This window comes from Papio anubis, chromosome 7 (assembly GCF_008728515.1).
Source record: "Papio anubis isolate 15944 chromosome 7, Panubis1.0, whole genome shotgun sequence".
NCBI classification, from domain to species: Eukaryota; Metazoa; Chordata; class Mammalia; order Primates; family Cercopithecidae; genus Papio; species Papio anubis.
The window spans coordinates 42,272,781-42,294,665 of record NC_044982.1 but is presented as its reverse complement, the minus strand read 5'-3'; the positions used below and the strand labels follow the sequence as shown (position 1 = coordinate 42,294,665).

General features: G+C 40.8%; 1 protein-coding gene and 1 pseudogene across 4 annotated transcripts in view; both read right to left on the bottom strand.

The window, feature by feature from the left end:
• Positions 1-21,885, bottom strand: part of ESR2 (estrogen receptor 2) — a 72,125-nt gene that overhangs the window by 28,144 nt on the left and 22,096 nt on the right. For all 3 annotated transcript variants that reach the window (XM_021940290.2, XM_021940289.2, NM_001164588.1), the window contains 3 exon segments: positions 14,591-14,707; positions 6,129-6,428; positions 2,599-2,737 (listed from right to left, as the gene is read on the bottom strand). In XM_021940290.2, the coding sequence (XP_021795982.1) occupies positions 2,599-2,737; positions 6,129-6,428; positions 14,591-14,707 (556 nt within the window).
• Positions 16,850-17,694, bottom strand: LOC101009879 (annotated as a pseudogene). Its single transcript, XR_161319.4, has one exon. The product of XR_161319.4 is annotated as a translationally-controlled tumor protein pseudogene (transcript).

Sequence of the window (21,885 nt, the reverse complement as noted above, 5' to 3'; positions counted from 1 at the left end):
CCCCGTCTCTACTAAAAAAAAAAAATAATAATAATAATAATAATACAAAAATTGGCCAGGTGTAGTGGCACATGCCTGTAATCCCAGCTACTCGGGAGGCTGAGGCACAAGAATCGCTTGAGCCTGGGAGGCGGAGGTTGCAGTGAGCTGAGATTGCGCCATTGCATTCCAGCCTGGGTGACAGAGTGAGACTCCATCTCAAAAACAAAAACTACTAGAAATTGCAACAAAAAATAAACATCAGTAATTATTCAAAAAAAAAAAAGTCTGCTCAATGTGAATGCATTTACAATTCCCAAGAATTCCTCTTCTATACTCAAACATACTAGATTTATGTTGTAAAACATAATACTTTCATATAAGTTAGAAAGGCAGTGTGAGTCTATCATAAATAATTTGTTTAAAAAATAACTTTTCTTCTATTAACTAAAAGGTAGGCCTAATATTTTTCCAGGATTTGTGTCCACTTATAGTAATATATACACACAATTACAGGAATTAAAGAACCCATACAGAGAAATGAGAGAGTGGAGAGTTAATTGTCCTTAGAACCAGGAATGAATCAGTCACCAAAAATAAACACTAAATTTGGCATCAATTTAGAAATCAAGACAAGAGATAAAATAATTTAATCCAAAAGTCTGCAAATTATTTGATTTGTCAAGGGATGGAACGTCTCCCTAGGACTAACCTCTAGGAGAATTATATGTGTGTATTTATACATATGTATATTTGGCCTCAGTTAAAACCCACGCAGAATACAATGGCTTGGCTAGGTGCTTGGCTTTTCAGCCTGCCTTGCAACATGGTACCCCGAAATGACAGTGGGGAGAGTGGGTTTCTGCAGTGTGTTATCAGTAGAACAGGGCTGTTCTCTATCAAAACATCTCTGTACTGAAGAATGTGCTCTTTGTCTACATTGTCACCCAGGACAATAGGCAGAATAAAGTAGACAGTTTGCCGTTTGGCAACCCCCTAAGTCCAGCTCCACCACCTACTATCCTACCTGTCAGCAGGTTTCTTAATCTCCCATTTCCAAATATCTGAATGATAGAGATAATAATGGGTCCTACTCCCTTAAAGAGTGCAGGAAGATTGTGAAGATTAAATGTGTTGACATAAGTTAAATGCATAAGGTGCTGCTAAGCACATACAAGCCAATAGGTTAGCTATTTTGTTTGTTACTGAAGCGTCTTGTGCCCTGCACTTCTCTGGTTTTCCAGAGCCTCCCTCCATGGTTTACCACCTGGGCTCTCGTTCAAGTCAATCCATCCTCCAGCTCTTCCCAAAGGATCTGTTCTCTGTCAAAACACCTTCATTATGCAGAACAGTGCTCTTTTAATAACATTGTCAACCATGACAAAAGGCAGAATGGGGACTGATACCTTGGGGCATCACTCTTCATCTGTGTAACACAGGGTCTTCAGATGATCTTAAAGTGGTAACAGGATTATAATGCAAGAGTTGGGGTAGACACTAGGCATCCTCCCACACTGTGCAGAGTCAGATGTGGCTGAACATTCAACACTAGCATTTTTTCCACAAAAGGGGCGTGGAAATCAATTTCCATGCAGATTTCAAACTGCTCAAATTCACACCAAGAGGGTATTCTACTTTCCTGCTAAAAAGCTTGAGTGTTTTTATATAGTCCAGCTTTCCCTCCATAAACAGTTCACCTAAGTCAATTAAAAACTGGTTCCTTTTCTGTCATCTTTAAAAGAAAATCAAATGCAACCAAGATATAGATAGCATCATGTCCCATTTTCTGTTAAGTTTCATGTAGTTTTAGTAACCCTTCCTTCCACCACTATTGCCAAAAATGCTATATAGTACATGCATTAGAATGAGTTAAAGCAGACTGGGCACAGTGGGGGCTGTAATCCCAGAGCTTTGGGAGGCCGAGGTGGGTGGATCGCCTGAGGTCAGGAGTTCAAGATCAGCCTGGCCAACATGGTGAAACCACTTCTCTACTAAAAATAGAAAAATTAGCCTGGCGTGGTGGTGGGCACCTGTGATCCCAACTGCTCGAGGGGCTGAGGCAGGAGAATCACTTGAATCCAAGAAGTGGAGGTTGCAGTGAGCCAAGATTGCGCCTGTGCACTCCAGCCTGAGTGACAGTGAGACTCCGTCTCAGAAAAAAAAAAAAAAAAAAAAGAGTTAAAGCATAAGAAAATAAACTTGGCAGATTTGTAAGAATTTTATCACCTGTCCAGAAAGCTCCAGACGTAATTGGTCACTATAGGTACAAAAAACAACAGGATAACTTAAGATTATAACCTGAAAATGGAATTTTTAATGCAGAAAAGTCTGTCGACTTATACATGTAGTGGCCACATACCTACAGGATACACTCCCCTATTAAAGCGCTGGCCTGTAAATGCTGCTGCACTACAGATTAAAAATGAGTCACAGGACCCTGAATCCCTGGACCCAACTCTCTCCTCCTCTGGTTCTTGAGCCAGTGAAGGAGCTGATGATACTATCATCCTCTAATTGCCCTGCAAGTGTGAGATTTTAATTGCAGCACCCAGGACTTTGTTCCCACTAAGTACCTTACTCAAACAAGTGGGAGAAGAAACACAATGCATTTTTTCTCACCTGTCCAGAACAAGATCTGGAGCAAAGATGAGCTTGCCGGGGTGGTCAATTGAGCGCCACATCAGCCCCACCATTAACACCTCCATCCAACAGCTCTCCAAGAGCCGCACTTGGTCGAACAGGCTGAGCTCCACAAAGCCTGGGGAAAGCAAGAGGCGGTGAGACACCCGCACCCTCCTCCTCAGCTCCCTGTGTCTGTTGAGACAGAATGGCAAGTGTTAAAACACTAAGAAAACACAAACCATTAGGGAATCGATATTTTATAGATATGATTGACTACTCATTAAAGGAAGAAAATTTTGAAGTTAAGCTGCGTGACTCAGTTTCCAGTCTTGGACCCCTTCTAGAGACAAATATACTTCATTTAGAGTTTGTCAAGCATGATGACCTGGGCTCAGAACTGATCTTGGTTAGCTGTGTCCTGATAATTCCTCTGCACTACTGAGAAGGTTGATGCTTGGTTGCCAATCAGAGGAGCTGCCTGTCTGACCCAGTCTTTGACTGGGATCAGAAGGGGTGGGGGAATGGGGTAGGTGGAGGTTGGGGTTGGAGGCTTGCAGACAGCAGTGTCAGCCCCCGCAGAAAGCCAAGGCCTCAACTTCAAGGATTTCTCTGATGCTTAAAATTTCCCATCCAGTGTTAAGATCCTTCCGGGTAGAAGCACTGTTTCTGGGCGATTCTATCCTAAGCAGCAAATATCGCCAAGCACAATGGCACACACCTGTAATCCCAGCACTTTGGTTGGCCAAGGCGGGTGGATTGCCTGCACCCAGGAGTTTGAAACCAGCCTGGCCAACATGGAGAAACCCCATCTCTACAAAAAATTATCTGGTCATGGTGGCAGGTGCCTGTAGTCCCAGATACTCTGGAGGCTGAAGTGGGAGGATTGCTTGAGCCTGGGAGGTCGAGGCTGCAGGGAGCTGAGATTATGACACTGCACTCCAGCCTGGGCAACAGAGCAAGATCCTGTCTAAATAAATAAATAAGTAAAATAAAGAGCAAATATAATAACAAAGCAGGTCCTGACAACCTAATAACTCATGTTGGTCACAGTACTGTTTGGAAACAGGTAATCTCTGGGGAAGGAAGCACTTCAAAAGCAAAGCAGAGAACACCGGGGCTTCCTTCACAAGCCATGATAAAAGGAGACAGCCATTTAATATAAATATGGTAACAAAAGACACGGCCTTGGAGTGAAATGGACTCTGGTTTGAACTCCAGCTCAGCCTCTTTCTAGCTGGTCACTTAATCTCCCATTAAATCTTTGTTTTTCTTATAGGAAAATGGAGGTAACAATGCCTATCTCTGAGAATGTCCTATAGGCAAGATCTCTTATTCTTGTTTTACAGATGAGGAAACTATGGCAGAGAGAACATATGTGTTCAAGTCTTTGAACAATTATAATGTAAATCTGTCTCAAGGAGAATGTAATGGTGTTATGAGTGTAAAGATGGATAAATACTTTCTAAATCCACATGCTTTGCTCAGTTTAGGTTCCTAATATGTATACACCTTCCCAATCTCACCCACAGTAATAGACAATAAGCCTACCCAAGAGATCACGGCTCTTAACCTTGTAGATATTCAACAAGATCAAGGCTAGATGATATTTTAATTTTTTTTTTTTTTTTTGGTTTGGGCAATGACCATGCCAAGTAAGAGAGGGGGAAAAAATCACACCTCCAGACTATGCCTACGTTTCCTGAAAACTTTTCAAAACACCAGGCTTGAATAAGGAATAACGCAGTTTAAGAGTTCAGATTTCTTATGGCACAAAGAAGGGGCACAGCTTTCAGCAATAATTAATTTCATCACTGCTCTCCATGTGTGGTCCTGCAAAATCGTGTTTGGAATACACTTAAAGCAAAAACTAGAGGAAAGTGCATCAGGATTGCCTCCTCCAGGAAAAAGCAGAGAAAAAAATAATTCTGGCAAAGGTGAAGATGCTAGACAAAACAAAATACAACTCGAAACCAAAAATCCTCAGGAAGCTCAGAAGAAATGGCCCAGTTCAACAAAAGTCCCCAAATGATACTGTCACCGTAGGCCTCAGTTCCCTGGGCTCTTTACCCGAAACTTCTCTTCCCCCAGCTTCTCGCCCCTCCTCATCTTTACAGCTTGCCCAGTGCAGTCGTTGCCCCCCAGGCCATGGGAACGCCCCCAGTGGCTCAGAACTTGTAAGAGGCTTCATTTCTTCAAGGACTGTAAAGAAGGGCATGGAGGGCCGGGCGCGGTGGCTCAAGCCTGTAATCCCAGCACTTTGGGAGGCCGAGGCGGGTGGATCACGAGGTCAGGAGATCGAGACCATCCTGGCTAACATGGTGAAACCCCGTCTCTACTAAAAATACAAAAAACTAGCCGGGCGTGGTGGCGGGCGACTGTAGTCCCAGCTACTCGGAGGCTGAGGCAGGAGAATGGCGTGAACCTGGGAGGCGGAGCTTGCAGTGAGCCGAGATCGCGCCACTGCACTCCAGCCTGGGTGACACAGCGCGAGACTCCGTCTCAAAAAAAAAAAAAAAAAAGAAGGGCATGGAGAACCTTTCACAGGGGGATTGTGGGGTGTTGCCATTTTAGGTTAGAATCCTAGATTCACTCTTTCACAGAAACACCACGTCAAATGATAATTAGCTGGTAATTTCAGCATCATACAGCACTTCAGGTCTGTATTACAAATGGGCTTGGGAGAAGTGATCACTTTAGAGGATGGAAAATGCAGGTTCCAAATGATAACTCATGAGTATCTAAGCTCATTTTTAACTTGATGGCATTCCAAGTTTATGGGCCCACTGATGATTCGTGTAACTTCAACCACTGATTTACTCTCTTTGTCCATACATATTCATTTGTGTATATAATACTGATTCTCTATTGGAACAATAATTTACAAAATTCTATTTAGCATCTGACAAACCTTTCACTTTCAAACTAGTCATACTGTACTCTACGCCACCCTACCCAACCATGCCCCTCCTCTCAAGGTGAGGAATCCAGAGCCAAGAAATGGGGCAATGTAGAGTCTACCTTTTAACCATGTTCCAGGTTCCAGGACTCTAGGATTTCTTGCCCAAACGACCCCAAGCCCAGTTCCAGAGTCTGGGTGGGTTCCCTGGGTCCATCCTCCCAGACCACCTCTAGGCATGAGAGGGGTCCAACAGGTGAGTGTCTGTAGCAGATGTGGACACACAGGATAGGGTTTGTGCCAGGTAGTATGGGAAGCATCTAGCCACAGGAAAAGAAGAGAGTCAAGAATAGAAATGGCTGGGCCACGCACAACTCTTTCTTCACTACCATGTTGGGTACAGAACTCAGAGTCGTCTCAGAATTCTAAATCAGAACGTGGCCTTGTTGAAGGTAGCTATGCCAAGACGGGAGGAAGGAACATATTGCACTCAAAAGTTACGAATCCAGCTGAGAAACCGTTAAATATCTAGGCACAGCTCACAGACCTCTACTTTATACTCTTGTCCTTTAAATATTAGCAGCAGGCCTTTCTACAAGTACACAGAAAACTAATAGCCCGAAAGCCCTACCGGGAATCTTCTTGGCCCAGCTGATCATGTGTACCAACTCCTTGTCGGCCAGCTTGGTCAGGGACATCATCATGGAGGCCTCAGTGAAGGGCGCGCTGGGGCGGCTGATCAGTACATGGGGTGGCTCAGCCTCCAGGAGGGTGAGCACCAGCTGCTCGGGGCTCAGGGCGTCCAGCAGCAGCTCCCGCACCAGGGGCGCGTGGCTGCCACTCCTCTTGGCCTTGCTGGCGCAGTGCAGTTGCTCGTCGGCACTTCTCTGTCTCCGCACAAGGCGGTACCCACATCTCTCTCTCCGGGAGCCTGAAAAGGAAAGCAGGGTCATTCAAATTGTTGGGGTAAAACCGCAGTCAAGTAAAAGAAGCTTGACTTTTATTCTTTGGAGCCTGTGGGGCACGTACCAAAGATTACTATGGTCGTGATTGTACTAGGAAAACCAACGACATAACTTTTCAGGAACTTTTTAGGTCTCCATTTCCAGGTCATCTATAGATACTGACACCATTTCTGTATAAAGAGTGCTCATAAACCTGTTTCCAAACCATGAAATTAGGAATTTTCTTCAGGTAGAAAAATGGGGATATTTCCAAAGGTATCAAATAATATACTTTTAACACATTCTTAAAATGTTTATATGCATGTGTGCATATGTATATATTTCTTTATTCATACTTACACAAGTATATTTCAAATAGCAAATTAAGTGAAAAAATCTGGAAAATATGGAAAAGAATAAATTTTGGCAAAAATTCTTTCAGTCTTTTTAATGCTTTTATATTTTTCCATGTTTTATATACAAAATTTTTTGTTGTTGTTTGTTTTTGAGACGGAGTCTCACTCTGTCACCCAGGCTGCAGTTCAGTGGCGCGATCTCGGCTCACTGCAACCTCAGCCTCCCAGGTTCAAGCAATTCTCCTGCCTCAGCCTCCTGAGTAGCTAGGATTACAGGTGCCCACCACCATGCCCGGCTAATTTTTATATTTTTAGTAGAGATGTGATTTCACCATGTTTGGCCAGGCTCGTCTCAAATTCCTGACCTCAGGTGATCTGCCCATCTCAGCCTCCCAAAGTGCTAGGACTACAGGTGTGAGCCACCATGCCCGGCCTTTATACACAAAATTAGATTGTAGTATATACACTATTTTATTTTAATCGTATTTTTGAGACAGAGCCTTGCTCTGTTGCCCAAGCTGGAGTGTAGTGATGCAATCACAGCTCACTGCAGCCTTCCTCTCCTGGACTCAAGCAATCCTCCTGCCTCAGCCTCCCAAGTAGCTAGGACTACAGGAACATGCCACCATGTCTGGCAAATTTTTTAATTTTTTTGTAGAGATAGGGTCTTACTATGTTACCCAGTGCTCAATAGTTTGACAATCTATTTTCTCAGAACGCATTGGGCATTAAAAATCATTTTTAATGTTTGCTAATCTAACAAGTGACTAAACCATCTTGCTTTACTTTATATGTTTTAATTACTAGCAAAGTTGATTTATATGCTTGTTCTTTGGATTTACTTTTTTTTTTTTTTTTTTTAGAGACAGGGTCTCTGTCACCCAGGCTGAAGTATGGTGGTATGGTCATGATCACAGCTCACTGCAGCCTCAACCTCCCAGGCTCAAGTGATCCTCCCACCTCAGCCTCCTGGGTAGCTGGGACTACAAGTGTGCACCAACACACCTGACTAATTTTTGTATTTTTTGTAGAGACAGGGTCTTGCCATGTTGCCCAAGTTGGTCTCGAACTCCTGGGCTCAAGTGATCCACTTGCGTTGGCCTCCCAAAGTGCTGGGATAAGCCACCACACCCAGCCCAATAAGTAAGTTTTGGTGATATAGAAACAAGGTGGAACCAAAATACCAAACAATAACACGTAAAATGAGAGAGGAATTATTTTGGTTAGAATTTCTAAGATTCTTTTTTGGGAAGACAGAAGCTTAAATTCTTGAATTAATCAAGAACACATGTTAAAAAGCAGAAATATCATTAAAGGAATTGAAACATGGCCAAGCATGGTGGCTCACACTTGTAATCCCAGCACTTTAGGAGGCCAAAGGTGGTGGGGGAAGGCAGATCACTTGAGGTCAGGAGTTCAAGACCAGCCTGGGCAACAGAGTGAAACCCAATCTCTACTAATAATACAAAAACTAGCTTGGCATGGTGGGAGACACCTGTAATCCCAGCTATTTAGGAGGCTGAGGCGGGAGAATCACTTGAATCTGGGAGGCGGAGGGTGCAGTGAGCCAAGATCACGCCACTGCACTCCAGCCCTAGTGACACAGCGAGACTCTGTCTCAAAAGAAAAAAGGGAATTCAAACAGAATGCATGACTTTTAAACTAGTAAAAGAAGAAATAGAAACAAAAATGTGATCAACTCCCAAAACGGAAGAAGTAGAAAATACATAATAAAATTTTTTAAATCACAAAATAAGGTGATAGAAATGAACCCAAATATCAGTTATCACAATAAACAAAAAATACCAAATTGACCATTTAAGAGTGACCTGAAATCGTACATATTTTTAAATCTAGACATAGATTAGTTGTAAGAGATACAACTAACACATAGGAAAACAAAGTAGACAGATAGAAAAATATATAACAGGCAAATTAACCAAATAAATTGACGTTACTCTACTGATACCAGACAAATAAACTTTAAGGCAAAAATTATTATTATAGATAAGGAGACTCGTTGCTAGAATATTTTAAAAAGATAAATAATTCTAAACTCATATACTTCAAAACAACCAAGGCCAGGTGCGGTGGCTCACGCCTGTAATCCCAACAATTTGGGTGGCCAAGGTCGACGGATCACCTGAGGTCAGGAGTTCAAGACCAGCCTGGCCAACATGGAGAAACCCTGCCTCTATTACAAATACAAAAGTTACCCAGGCATGGTGGCGCATTCCTGTAGTCCCAGCTACTCAGGAGGCTGAGGCAGGAGAATCGCACAAACCCAGAAGGCACAGGTTGCAGTAAACCGAGATCATGCCATGCACTCCAGCCTAGGTGACAGAGCAAGACTCTGTTGAAAAAATAAATAAATAAACAAACAACAAAACACAGCGTCCAAACACAACACAAAAGTGATTGAAAGAAAAAAAGAAACTGACAGATGCACTATTATAATGGGATATTTAAACCTCTCAACAGCTGAAAGAGCGAAGAGTCAGAATGCAGAATATTTGAACCACATAATTAACAAGCTTGATCTACAAAGGCCATAGATATTTTGCAAAAATTATCACATACTAGGCAATGAAGAAAATCTTAAGTAAAATAGGCATAAGACCATTTTCTCTGACCATAAGAAAAATGGAAATCAACAACAAAAATATAACTTCCAAATCCCTATATATTTGAGCACCAAAATCTTTATAAGTTTTCACTGGTTAAAGACAAAAATGTAAAATAGAAATTAAGAAAGACACATTATAAGGAAGGATATCATTAGCATGGTTACAACTTTTATATGAATCTCCCTTTAAAAAAAAAAAAAAAACCCTAAAAGTTGAAATCTGCAAAATGCTTAGTTTTATACTCCCATCATTATGTTTATTCACTAAATTAAATTGTTTACATTTTTTAAATAAATATTAGTTAGAAACTATGAGCAAATTTAAATTATTGGCTACCGGGAAAATTTGTCAGAATTTCCTCTTAACATTGACTAGTTATAGTAGAAGAAAGGGCTCTATTTATTCAGAACATTTGAACCAAATTTACTGCTAAAAGAATTAAAGGCCTAAAATACAATTCATTTTATTAGTAATCAAGTAGAATGCTATGGATATTTAAGGTCAATTATAAACCCAGGATAAAATGGAGCAAAATGTACATTTTTCTTAATTTTTTAAAATATACTTTAGGTTCTGGGATAGATGTGCAGAACATGTAGGTTTGTTACATAGGTATGCACGTGCCATGGTGGTTTGCTGCAAAATGTATAATTTTAAAAAGCACCTTTCTGCCAGGCAAGGTGGCTCATGCCTGTAATCCCCCAGCACTTTGGGAGGCTGAGGCAAGAGGATCACTTGAGCCCAGGAGTTCAAGACTAGCCTGGGCAACACAGTGAAATCCTATCTCTACAAAAAATACAAAAATTAGCCAGGTGTGGTGGTGCACACACCTGTAGTCCCAGCCACTCGGGAGGCTGAGGTAAGAGAATCAATTGAGCCCTAGGAGGTCAAGGTCGCAGTAAGCCAAGATTGCGCCATTGCACTCCAGCCTGGGTTGCAGCAGAGTGATGCCCTGTCTCAAAAAAAAAAAAAAAAAAAAAAAAGTACTTTTCTGATCATACATTTCTTTTTTGTAGAGTACATAAGGATAAAGAACTACAAAACAGATTTATATACCCTTTACATACCCAAAGTGAGAGATTTTGAATTTATATGTTCAAATTTACTTAACAAATTTTCACTGACAAAGTCGAACATTCTAGGTCCTGTAGTGAGTTCTGAGGATTCTAGACTCAATAAATAAAGCCCTTGACAAGGAACTCATTTTTCTATCAAGGATGTTTCTAGTGTTGTGGCTTTGACACTGTAACCTAGGCAGCTGCCTCTGAGTGAGCTTAATGAGCAGCTCCACCAAATAGGAGTGCTCCATATTAGGCAGTGGTAAATAACCCCAGCCAAAGATGATGATGATAGTAGTGATCAACGATACTAATGGCAGCTAATGTCTACTGGAAGCTTCTATGCACCAGGCATTGCATATTGCACATATCCTGACAGCTACCCTACAGTACAGGAGCTATTACTGTCTCCAATGTACAGAGGAGGAACCAAACATAAGCTCAAATACCTTGTCTAAGATGGCATAGCTAGAAAATAGCAGAAGCAGGATCTAAACCCAAGCAGCAACCTAAATCCAGAGCTGGTGCTTTTAACCACTATTTTATACTACCTACCTATCAAATCCTTTTCATGGAAGACTATACAGCAGGTGTATAAAGATATGGCACCCAAAATATGTTGAGCTATTGTCCCAATACAGGGATATAGGCCAAATACATGGCTATTCAGATGGATTTCCTGGCTCCTTACATTTCAGTGTATCCTTATAATGAAGTTTCATCCATAAAGTTAGTCTAGGTGGGTGTTGTCCTACCGTTGTATGACCACATCCACACTTCAGTAGAAAAGGCAAGATCAGAAATTCAGAAGAAAAAGGTGATAACAGACTACATGGTTTCAGAATAAAAGAAGAGGGATGGTGCAGGAGGATCCAACACGCAAGTATAATCTCTAATCCTCCGAGACCTGATGGAAGAAAAAGTGTGCAGAGAGGGTTTTTGGGAGGGCAGATAAGAAGAGTGATGGGAAAGGACACAGACAGAGTTAAGAAAGTTCACCGCTAATGGTCTTTCTCTGTGGTCAGTGAAGGGCAAAATATCCCATTGTATATGTGCAACAACCCATCTCATTTCTTCTGTAATCTCCAAAGAGAATACTGTCTTTTCTTAGACTTTCTGGCTAAATTCAACAAACTTTCTCTCATTCCCTTTTCTATGAAATCTTTAACTATCCCTCTGTACTCTATCTCATGAAATGGTATTGTATCAAAACTCATATGAGCTTTTCAGGGAAGGAGAGAGAACAGAAGGAAAACTAAAATTGAGCATCAGGTACTGTGCTAAGTCTTTATATATGTTTTCATACTTATTCTTTACAAAACCCAGTGAAGCAGATATATCTGTCCAGAGATATGAAAACCGAGGGCCAAAGAGGTGATTCAGTAGTTTGAGCACAGTCACTGTCAGCAAGAAGTGATGAAACAAAAATGAAACATAGGCCGGGCGTGGTGGCTCAAGCCTGTAATCCCAGCACTTTGGGAGGCCGAGACGGGCAGATCACAAGGTCAGGAGATCGAGACCATCCTGGCTAACACGGTGAAACCCCGTCTCTACTAAAAATACAAAAAACTAGCTGGGTGAGGTGGCGGGCGCCTGTAGTCCCAGCTACTCGGGAGGCTGAGGCAGGAGAATGGCGTAAACCCAGGAGGCAGAGCTTGCAGTGAGCCGAGATCGCGCCACTGCACTCCAGCCTGGGGGACAGAGCAAGACTCCGTCTCAAAAAAAAAAAAATGAAACATAGACTCTATGGGATCCAACCTTCATGCTCTTCCCAGCATCCACTGCCTTAAGCCATGAGGGCTACAGCTGTGCAATGGATCCTAGTATAATAAAAGCATTCTTAAGACTAAGTTGGAAATCACTTTTTAAACACACACACACTCACCTTAAAAATACTGTTTAACTTAAAACTTAAAACATTTATTTGCAATCTTTCGTCAGAGTGCCAAGGCTTTCTCTTTATGCATCTGGGCCAATTAGACAAAGTCACTTTTCTGCATAAACATACCCATGAGATATTATCTCTGGATTTTCAGTTTCAGATTCTTTAAAACAAAAACAGAGCAAGAACCTAGATACTTCTAAGGAATTCTGAATTCAGGATCTCCCAAGGTTTATGTTTTGTTTTGTTTCTTCCCCCAGTCTCACCCATATCTATCTCAATAGCTATTAGTCCTTTAAGATTTTATTCAAAACTTTCAACTAAACATCAACCCCTGCCTGACGGAGTCTCACTCTGTCGCCAGGCTGGAGTGCAGTGGCATGATCTCGGTTCACTGCAACCTCTGCCTCCCAGGTTCAAGCTAGTCTCCTGCCTCAGCCTTCCAAGTAGCTCGGACTACAGGCGCACGCCACCATGCCCAGCTAATTTTTGTATTTTTAGTAGAGACATGGTTTCACCATGTTGGCCAGGATGGTCTCAATCTCTTGATCTCATGATACGCAGGCCTCGGCCTCCCAAAGTGCTGAGATTACAGGCGTGAGCCACCGCACCCAGCCTTAACTAAACTTTCACAGAAAAAAACTTGTCTTTTCCTATTCATGTTTGCACAAATTTTAATTAAATTTTATAATGTAACAATTACAGTGAGTAGAAACAGGTTTGAGAAGAAGCTCACTGGTTTCTGATAAGGACAAAGTGAAGCGGTGGGAATGGAAATGTTTAGGTGTTCGAGAGAGTAACCAACACACACTGTGAGGCTATGGGCACAGGCAGGGTGTTCTACAGAGGAAATGAAGATCATCGGTGACTCTAGGAAGCCAGAGAAGTGTGATCAGATGAAGAAAACTTCTGCTGTAACTGAACTATAATAGCCGAGCGTTCTAATCTGTTACATACACAGAGAAAAAGAAAAGGGCAGAGAATGCTCACGAGGCAGAGCTACTAAGAAATTGTCAGGGAGGGTGGGGCGTAGTGGCTCACGCCTGTAATCCCAGCACTTTGGGAGGCCGAGATAGGCGGATCACGAGATCAGGAGATCGAGACTGTCCTGGCTAACACGGTAAAACCTGTCTCTACTAAAAATACAAAAAATTAGCCGGGCATGGTGGAAGGCACCTGTAGTCCCAGGTACTCAGGAGGCTGAGGCAGGAGAATGGCGTGAACCCGGGAGGCGGAGCTTGTAGTGAGCCGAGATCATGCCACTGCACTCCAGCCTGGGCGACAGAGCAAGACTCTGTCTCAAAAAAAAAAAAAAAGAAAGAAAGAAAAGAAAAAGAAATTGTCAGGAAGTAAAGTGATAGATTTTTGCTTTAAATTCAAATAATTACAATGAGAAATTACAGCCAACCACAGGTAAAATACTGGCAAGCAGAAGAATAACTGCAGGCTGAGCTGCTCGGAGTACATATAAACAAGCAAGTGAGTACAGACAAGTGAACCAAAAACTAGCCAGGTGGAGAGAGCTGGGTGTTGGCATCTTTGTCAGTTATATACTAAAGTGCTCACTTTTCTTTGTGTATAAAATATATGTGAATATATGTGAGTGTATAAAATACATATGAATATATGTGAATATATTACACATACATATGTATACATCTATTACTGTCATAGAACAAAATCTATGCTGTATGTGCTTTTCATAGTTCCATTATGTTTCTGACTCCTGCATATTTTTCCACTTCTAGAAAGCTAGACGAGGGGATAGGTATGAGCCTCCCCACGGCTACCCCAGTAACCCACAAGATATTCTACTTTTTTGTCACAAGCTTTAACCGTGGACATTTACCAGGATTTCATCCTTAGAACTGAACTTTTCAAGATCACAGACAGATGGCCACCCAGCCCTGTTTGAGGATTCCAGTGGCTAGAAGTCCCCTAAACCATCTGGTGGCCTATTTATTCTGTGGTCAGACCACTTGAACTGTAGAAAGTTCTTCTCTACTTGGGGCCAAAATCTGCCTCCCATAATTTGTTCCCACTCACCCCAGCTCTGTCCTCTGCAGTTACTGTGGATAAGTCAATGCCCCCTCCAATGTGACAACACACAAATACTTAATTACTATGTCCTAAATCTTCTCTCTTCCCAGCTACTGTCCCCGGTTCCTCAGAGGACAGGGCTTTTAGCAAGGCCCATATACAATAAGAAGGGAAGCAAGCACTCACCACACTTCACCATTCCCACTTCATAACACTTCCGAAGTCGGCAGGCCTGGCAGCTCTTGCGCCGGTTTTTATCGATTGTACACTGATTTGTAGCTGGACAAATATAATCATTATGGCCTATAACAGAGTGGGGGGGAAGAAAGATTATTGATACAATCTCTTGGTTAAATCTCTTCCTGGTCAACAACACTGATAACACTTTCCAGCTGAGAGATAGGGGACATCTTCTTAATGACCAGTATAGGTACAAAGGCAAAGTCAAGCTACACTGACACCTTGTTAATGAGTAAAGGAGACCTAGGAACATTTCAATATCCTGGTTTTTGACTAATATGTTATTCTCTGCATATTCTTGGAATTCTCAAAAGAGAGATATAAAAATATATCCATTGGATATGGAAAATGAGACAGTAACATTAAATTGATTTGCTCCAAGTCACAGAACTCAAGAGTTGTAAATCAAGCCATCAAATTCAGCTTTTTATATTCTTTTACATATATCCCTCTTTTGGGTTTAATATAATATTTTAATGGGAATTCATAGTCAAAATAACAAAAGGAACAAAGAAAGAAATTAGCATTCTAAGTAATGACAGAAAGTACTACTATTGACAAGAGTTGTGGTGGATTACTGTTCTCAATTCTTCACTCTCTCCCTCGGCCTTCCGACCCTGCAGTGTACTAGAGTGGGCAGAGAGTAAACACTTCCCTACCAACTGATGTTGGGCTTGACCACAGGACTTTCTATAGCCAATGATATATCAATAGATGTGCTGCTCCAACAGTTTGGCTAGGCCTCTCGAGCTCCTATAAGGTAGCCACTGGTCCAAGAAGAACGTGGGGACATGTGGAACAGACCTGACCTCCCCAAAAGCCTGGAACCAAGTTTATGAAGTGGAGTTACTCTAAACAACTCAAAGACATAGAAGTACAGAAAATAAGACTCATTGTAGTAAAATCCTAAGAGTTTGAACTTGTTAGTTATATAGCAATCTCTAAGACAATGATATTTTTAATTCTTTTATGCAAGGAAGAGCTAAGAATATTTACATTTCAAAAATCATTTCAGATGCAGTACGAAGAACCAATGAGAGGCAGCAAAGCTGATGAGGCCAGGAGACCAGATGACAGCCTGCTATATTTGTGCAAATGAGAGATGATGTCTGGACGGGGTGTTGGTAGGGAGGATGAGGACAGCTACATGGGTCTGAGAAAGGGTTAATAGAAATTATAACAAAATAGGTGAAAAGCAGAAGTGAAAGTGAGTAGGACATTTTGATGCCTTTCTAATAAACAATATGGCCTGAACATCTTACATTAAGCCTATAATGAACCAGAATTTCAGAGCGGAGAATAAATGAATCTCAATAATAAATGAAATGAGCAAGTCATAAAAGAAAAAAGTCGCAAAAGAATATGTAGGAGAAGACATGAACACAAAGTTCAAAAACAGAGAAAATGAACCTGCATTATTTAGGGATGCATGTGTAGGAGGCAAAACCACACACAGCAAGGAAGGCAGAAATGAGGGCTGTCCCACCTCTGCAGGGAGGGAAGCGGGTGTGGCAGGAGGGACCACCCAGAGGGATTCTGGGGAGCCATTACATTCTATTTTATTGTTTGAGCACTGGTTACACAGGGATTTGCTTTATAATCATTCTTTAAACTGGACATGTTACATGCAGAATTCTACACGTTAGCATACAATGAAAAGGTAATTTTTCTTTTCTTTTTTTTTTTTTTTGAGACAGACTCTTCCTCTATTGCCTAGGCTAGAGTGCAGTGGCATGATCTTGGCTCACTGCAACTTCTGCCTCCTGGGTTTAGGTGAGACTCCTACTTTAGCCTCCCAAATAGCTGGGATTCAGGCACCCACCACCACACTCTGCTAATTTTTGTATTTTTAGTAGAGATGGTGTTTGGCCATGTTGGCCAGGCTGGTCTCAAACTCCTGACCTCTGGTGATCCGCCTGCCTTGGCCTCCCAAAGTGCTGGGATTACAGGTGTGAGCCACCACAGCTGGCCAGAAGAGGTAATTTAAAACCTAATTGTAACTCCAATCTTGAAAGTCTCCACAGTCTCTTATATCTACATGAATCTCTCATGTTGCAAAGAGATATCTGCACTTCTATGTTTGTTGCAGCATTATTCACTATAATGTAAGCAAAGAAGATGTATATGAAGTGCAACAATGTTTTTCAAGCTTTCTTAGGCTCCTTTTCTTCTATTACACTTAAATTATTAACTACACTTCAGATCTTTTTTTTTTTTTGAGTTTAAATGCATTTTATTTTTAGACAACCTACATGACATGTTTTTCTTAAAAACAATGCCTCCACTCCAAATAAATCATGGTCAAAATAAATGAAGAGCTCAAGATGACATCAGTCCCATTTGTCTTAAGTCCTGGTGTTGTGTGGATGACAAGCAGAAGCCAGTTATGATGACAGGTGATAGATCCAAAGTAATTGCCAAATTTGTTAACATTTTTCCATTTCTAAACCATCCTGAAAGAAAATCATATATGGGGTCACACCATCCTCATGGTAGACCAATAGAGCAACCATGCCATCTGGATTCATGTTTTCACCAATAAAGAACTGGTAGTTTTTGAAATTAGCAAGGATGTGCTTGATTTGTTCTGCAGCCCGTGTCATAAAAGGTTTTACTCTTTCTGGTCTCTGTTCTTCAAGTTTGCCTTTGATTTCATGTAATCTTTGATGTACTTCTTGTAGGCTTCTTTTGTGAAACTTGTTTCCTGCAGATGATGGTTCATGACAATATCGACACCAGTGATTACTGTGCTTTGGGTACCTTCGCCCTCTGGGCCTTTAGCGGAGGCATTTCCACCAATGAGCGAGTCATCAGTGTTACCTTCTGTCCTACTGACCATCTTCCCCTCCACCTCCAGGCACAGCCCATCCACGATCTCCCGGATCTTGTAGATGTCGGAGAACATCTCATCGTGGCTGATGAGGTCCCCGTAGATAATCATGACGGCGACTGAAGGGAGACGACGGGGGCGCTAGCTTAGCAGGAGCCCGAAACTCGGAGTGAGCGCGGTGCAGCCCGAGCGGCGCTTGGGGGACGTAGGGAGCGGGCGGAAAAGCCACTTCGTATCTTTTATTTCAAACAATAGCATCTCTAGTATGGCCCAATTTTATTAAAGTGCTTTGATCTATCTTTTTTTTTTTTTTTTTCCCCGAGACAGGGTCTCCCTCTGTTGCCCAGGCTGGAGTTGCAGTGGTGTGATCTCAACTCACTGCAACCTCCACCTCCTGAGCTTAAGCAATCCTCCCATCTCAGCCTACCATGTAGCTGGGACTCCCACTTTTCCACTCCTACTACCCTTCCTAGCCTCTGGCAACCATTCTTCTACTCTATCTCCTTGAGTTCAATTGTTTTCTTTTTTTTTGGTGGTGGGGGGGGAGATGAAGTCTCACTCTGTTGCCCAGGTTGGAGTGCAGTGGCGTGATCTGGGCTCACTGCAACCTCCACCTCCCGGGTTCAAGCAATTCTCCTGCCTCAGCCTCCCAAGTAGCTGGGACTACAGGTGCATGCTGCCACGCCCAGTTAATTTTTCGTATTTTAGTAGAGACAGGGTTTCACCGTGTTGCCCAAGCTGGTCTTAAACTCCTGAGCTCAGGCAATCCACCCGCCTCGACCTCCCAAAGTGCTAGGATTACAGGCATGAGGCACCGCAATTGTTTTCATTTTTAGCTCCCACAAATAAGTGAGAACATGAGACGTTTGTCTTTGTGTGCCTGGTTATTTCATTTAACATGACTTTCAGTTGCATCCATGTCGTTGCAAGTGACAGGATCTCATTCTTTTTTATGGTTAAATAGTGGTGTATATGTTCCACATTTTCTTTATCCATTCACCTGTGGATAAACATTTAGGTTGCTTCCAAATCTTGGCTACTGTGAACAGTGCTGCAACAAACATGGGAGTGCAGACATCTCTTCGATACACTGATTTCCTTTCTTTCGGGTACATACCCAGCAGTGGGATTGCTGGATCATATGGTAGCTCTATTTTCAGTTTTTTTGAGGAAACGTCAAACTGTTCTCCATAGTAGTCATACTAATCTCTATTCCGACCAAGAGTATAGCAGGGTTCCCTTTTCTCCACATCCTCGCTAGCATTTGTTATTTCCCATCTTTTGGATATAAGCCATTTTGACTGTGGTGAAATGATATCTCATTGTAGTTTTGATTTGCATTTCTTTGATGATTAATGATGTTGAACACATTTTTATATACCCATTTGCCATTTGTATATCTTCTTTTGAGAAATGTTTAGTCAGATCTTTTGCCTATTTTTTAATGGGATTATTAGATTTTTTTTCTAGAGTTATTTGAGCTCCATCTATATTCTGATTATTAACCCCTTGTCAGATGGGTAGTTGGCAGATATTTTCTCCCATTCTGTGGGTTGTCTCTTCATTGTTTTCTTTGCCATGAAAGTAGCTTTTTAACTTGATGTGATCCCATTTGTCCATTTTTGCTTGGTTGCCTGTGCTTGTGAGGTATTACTGAAGAAATCTTTGCCGCAACTAATGTCCTGGAGTGTTTCCCCATGTTTTCTTTTAGTAGTTGCATAGTTTGAGGTCTTAGATTTAAGTCATTGATCCATTTGGACTTGATTTTTATATATGGTGAGAGATAGGGGTCTAGTTTTATTCTTCTGTACATGGATGTCCAGTTTTCCCAGTACCATTTATTGAAGAAACTTTTTCCCCAAGGTGTGTTCTTGCACCTTGGTCAAAAATGAGTTAACTGTAGATGTATGGATTTGTTTCTGGGTTCTCTATTCTGTTCCATTGATCTCTATATGTCTATTTTAGGCTAGTACCATGCTGTTTTGGTTGCTATAGCTCTATGGTATAATTTATAGTCAGGTAATATGATTTTTCTAGTTTTGATATTTTTGCTCAGAATGGCTTTGGTTATTCTGGATCTTTTGTGGTTCCATACAAATTTTAGGGTTGTTTTTTCCATTTCTGTGAAAACGCCATTGGTATTTTGATAGAGATTGCACTGAATCTGTAGATTGCTTTGGGTAGTATAGACATATTAACAATATTAATTCTTCCAATCCATGAACATAGAATATCTTTCCATTTTTTTGTGTCCTCTTCAATTTCTTTCACTAATGCTTTATAGTTTTCATTGTAGAGACCTTTCACTTCTTTGGTTAAGTTAATTCCCAGGTATTTTATTTTATTTTTAGCTGCTGTAAATGAGATCACTTTAGATTTTTTTTTTTCAGATTGTTTGCTGTTGGCATATAGAAATGCTACCGATTTATGTTGATTATGTATTCTGCAACTTTACTGAATTTATTACATCTAATAGTTTTTTGGTGGAGTCTTTTGATTTTTCCAAATATAAGATCATATCACCTGCAAACTAGGATAATTTGATTTCTTCCTTTCCAATTTAGATGCCCTTTATTTCTCTTTTCTGATTGCTTTAGCTAGGAGTTCCAGTACTGTGTTGAATAACAGTGGTGAAAGTGGGCATCCTTGTCATGTTCCATATAGAGGAAAGGTTTTCAGTTTTTCCCCATTAAGTGTAATAGCCACGGGTCTGTCATATATGTCTGTTATTGTGTTGAGGTATATTCCGTCTATACCAGTTTTTTAGGGTTTTTATCATAAAGAGATGTTGAATTTTATCAAATGCTTTTTCAGCATCAATTGAAATTATCATATGGTTTTCAACCTCCATTCTGTTGATATGTTGTATCAAATTAATTTTCATATGTTGAACCATCTTTGCATCCCTGGGATAAATTCCACCTGGTTATGATGAAAAAGATTTTGAATGTGTTGTTTGGTTTGTGTTTTATTGTGGATTTTTGTATCAATATTCATTGGGGATATTGATCATATTCTTTTGATGTTTGTCTGGTTCTGGTATCAGGGTAATACTGGTCTCACGGAATGATTTTGAAACTATTCCCTCCTTCTCTATTTTTCAGAATTGTTTGAATAGGATTGGCATTAGTTCTTCTTTAAATGTTTGCTAAAATTCAGCAACGAAGCCATCAATCCTGGGCTTTTCTTTGCTGAGAGACTTTATTTTATTTTATTTTATTTTTTTTGAGACCTGATAACACTCCATCACCCAGGCTAGAATGTAGTAGTGCAATCTTGGCTCACCACAGCCTTGACTTCCCGGTCCCAAGCAATCCTCCCACCTCAGCCTCCTGGAGAGCTGGGACTACAGGTGTACACCACCACACCTGGCTAATTTCTTTTCTTTTCTTTTCTTTTTTGTTTTTTTTTTTTTTTTTTTTTTTTTTGTAGAGATAGGGATCTCCTTGTGTTGCCCAGGCTAGTCTTGAACTCCTGGATTCAGGTGATCCTCCAACCTTGACCTCCCAAAGTGCTGGGATTATAGGTATGAACCACTTATGCCCAGCTTGCTGGGAGACTTTTTATAACAGCTTCGATCTTGTTACTTGTTACTGGTATGTTGGAGTTTCGGATTTCTTCATGGTTCAATATTGACAGGTTGTATGTGTCTAGAAATTTATCCATTTGTTCCAAGTTTTCCAAATTATTGGCATATAGTTGCTTATGATAGCCTCTAATGATCCTTCAGATTTCTGCGGTATCAATTGTAATGTCTCCTTTTTCATCTCTGATTTTATTTGGCTCTTCTCTCTTTACTAAAAAATACTAGTCTGGTTAAAGGTTTGTCAGGTTTATTTTCTCAAAAAAAATTCATATTTTGTGAATCTTTTGTGTTGTTTTCTTGGTTTCAATTTCATTTATTTCTGCTTTGATCTTTTTATGAATATTTCTTTTCTTCTATTAATTTTGGGTTTGGTTTGCTCTTGCTTTTCTAGTTAAGATGCATCATTAGGTTGTTTACTTCAAGTTTTTCTACTTTTTTGATTGATACAGGCACTTAAGCTATAAACTTTCCTCTTAGTACAGCTTTCACTGTATCCTATAGGTTGTGGCATGTTGTGTTTTCATTATCACTTGTTTCAAGAAATTTTTAATTTCCTTCTTAATTTCTTCATTGAAAGACTGGTTGTGTTCAGGAGTTTAATTTCCATGTTTATGTAGTTTCCAAAATTCTTTATTGATTTCTAGTTTTATTCCGTTGTGGTCAGAGAAGGTACTTAGAAGGTACTTGATTTGATTCCATTTCTTGAAAATGTTTTAACACTTGTTTTGTGGCCTAACGTATAGTATATCCTTCAGAATGATACATGTGCTGAGGAAAAGAATGTGTATGTTGCAGCCACTGGATGAAATATTCTGTAAATATCTA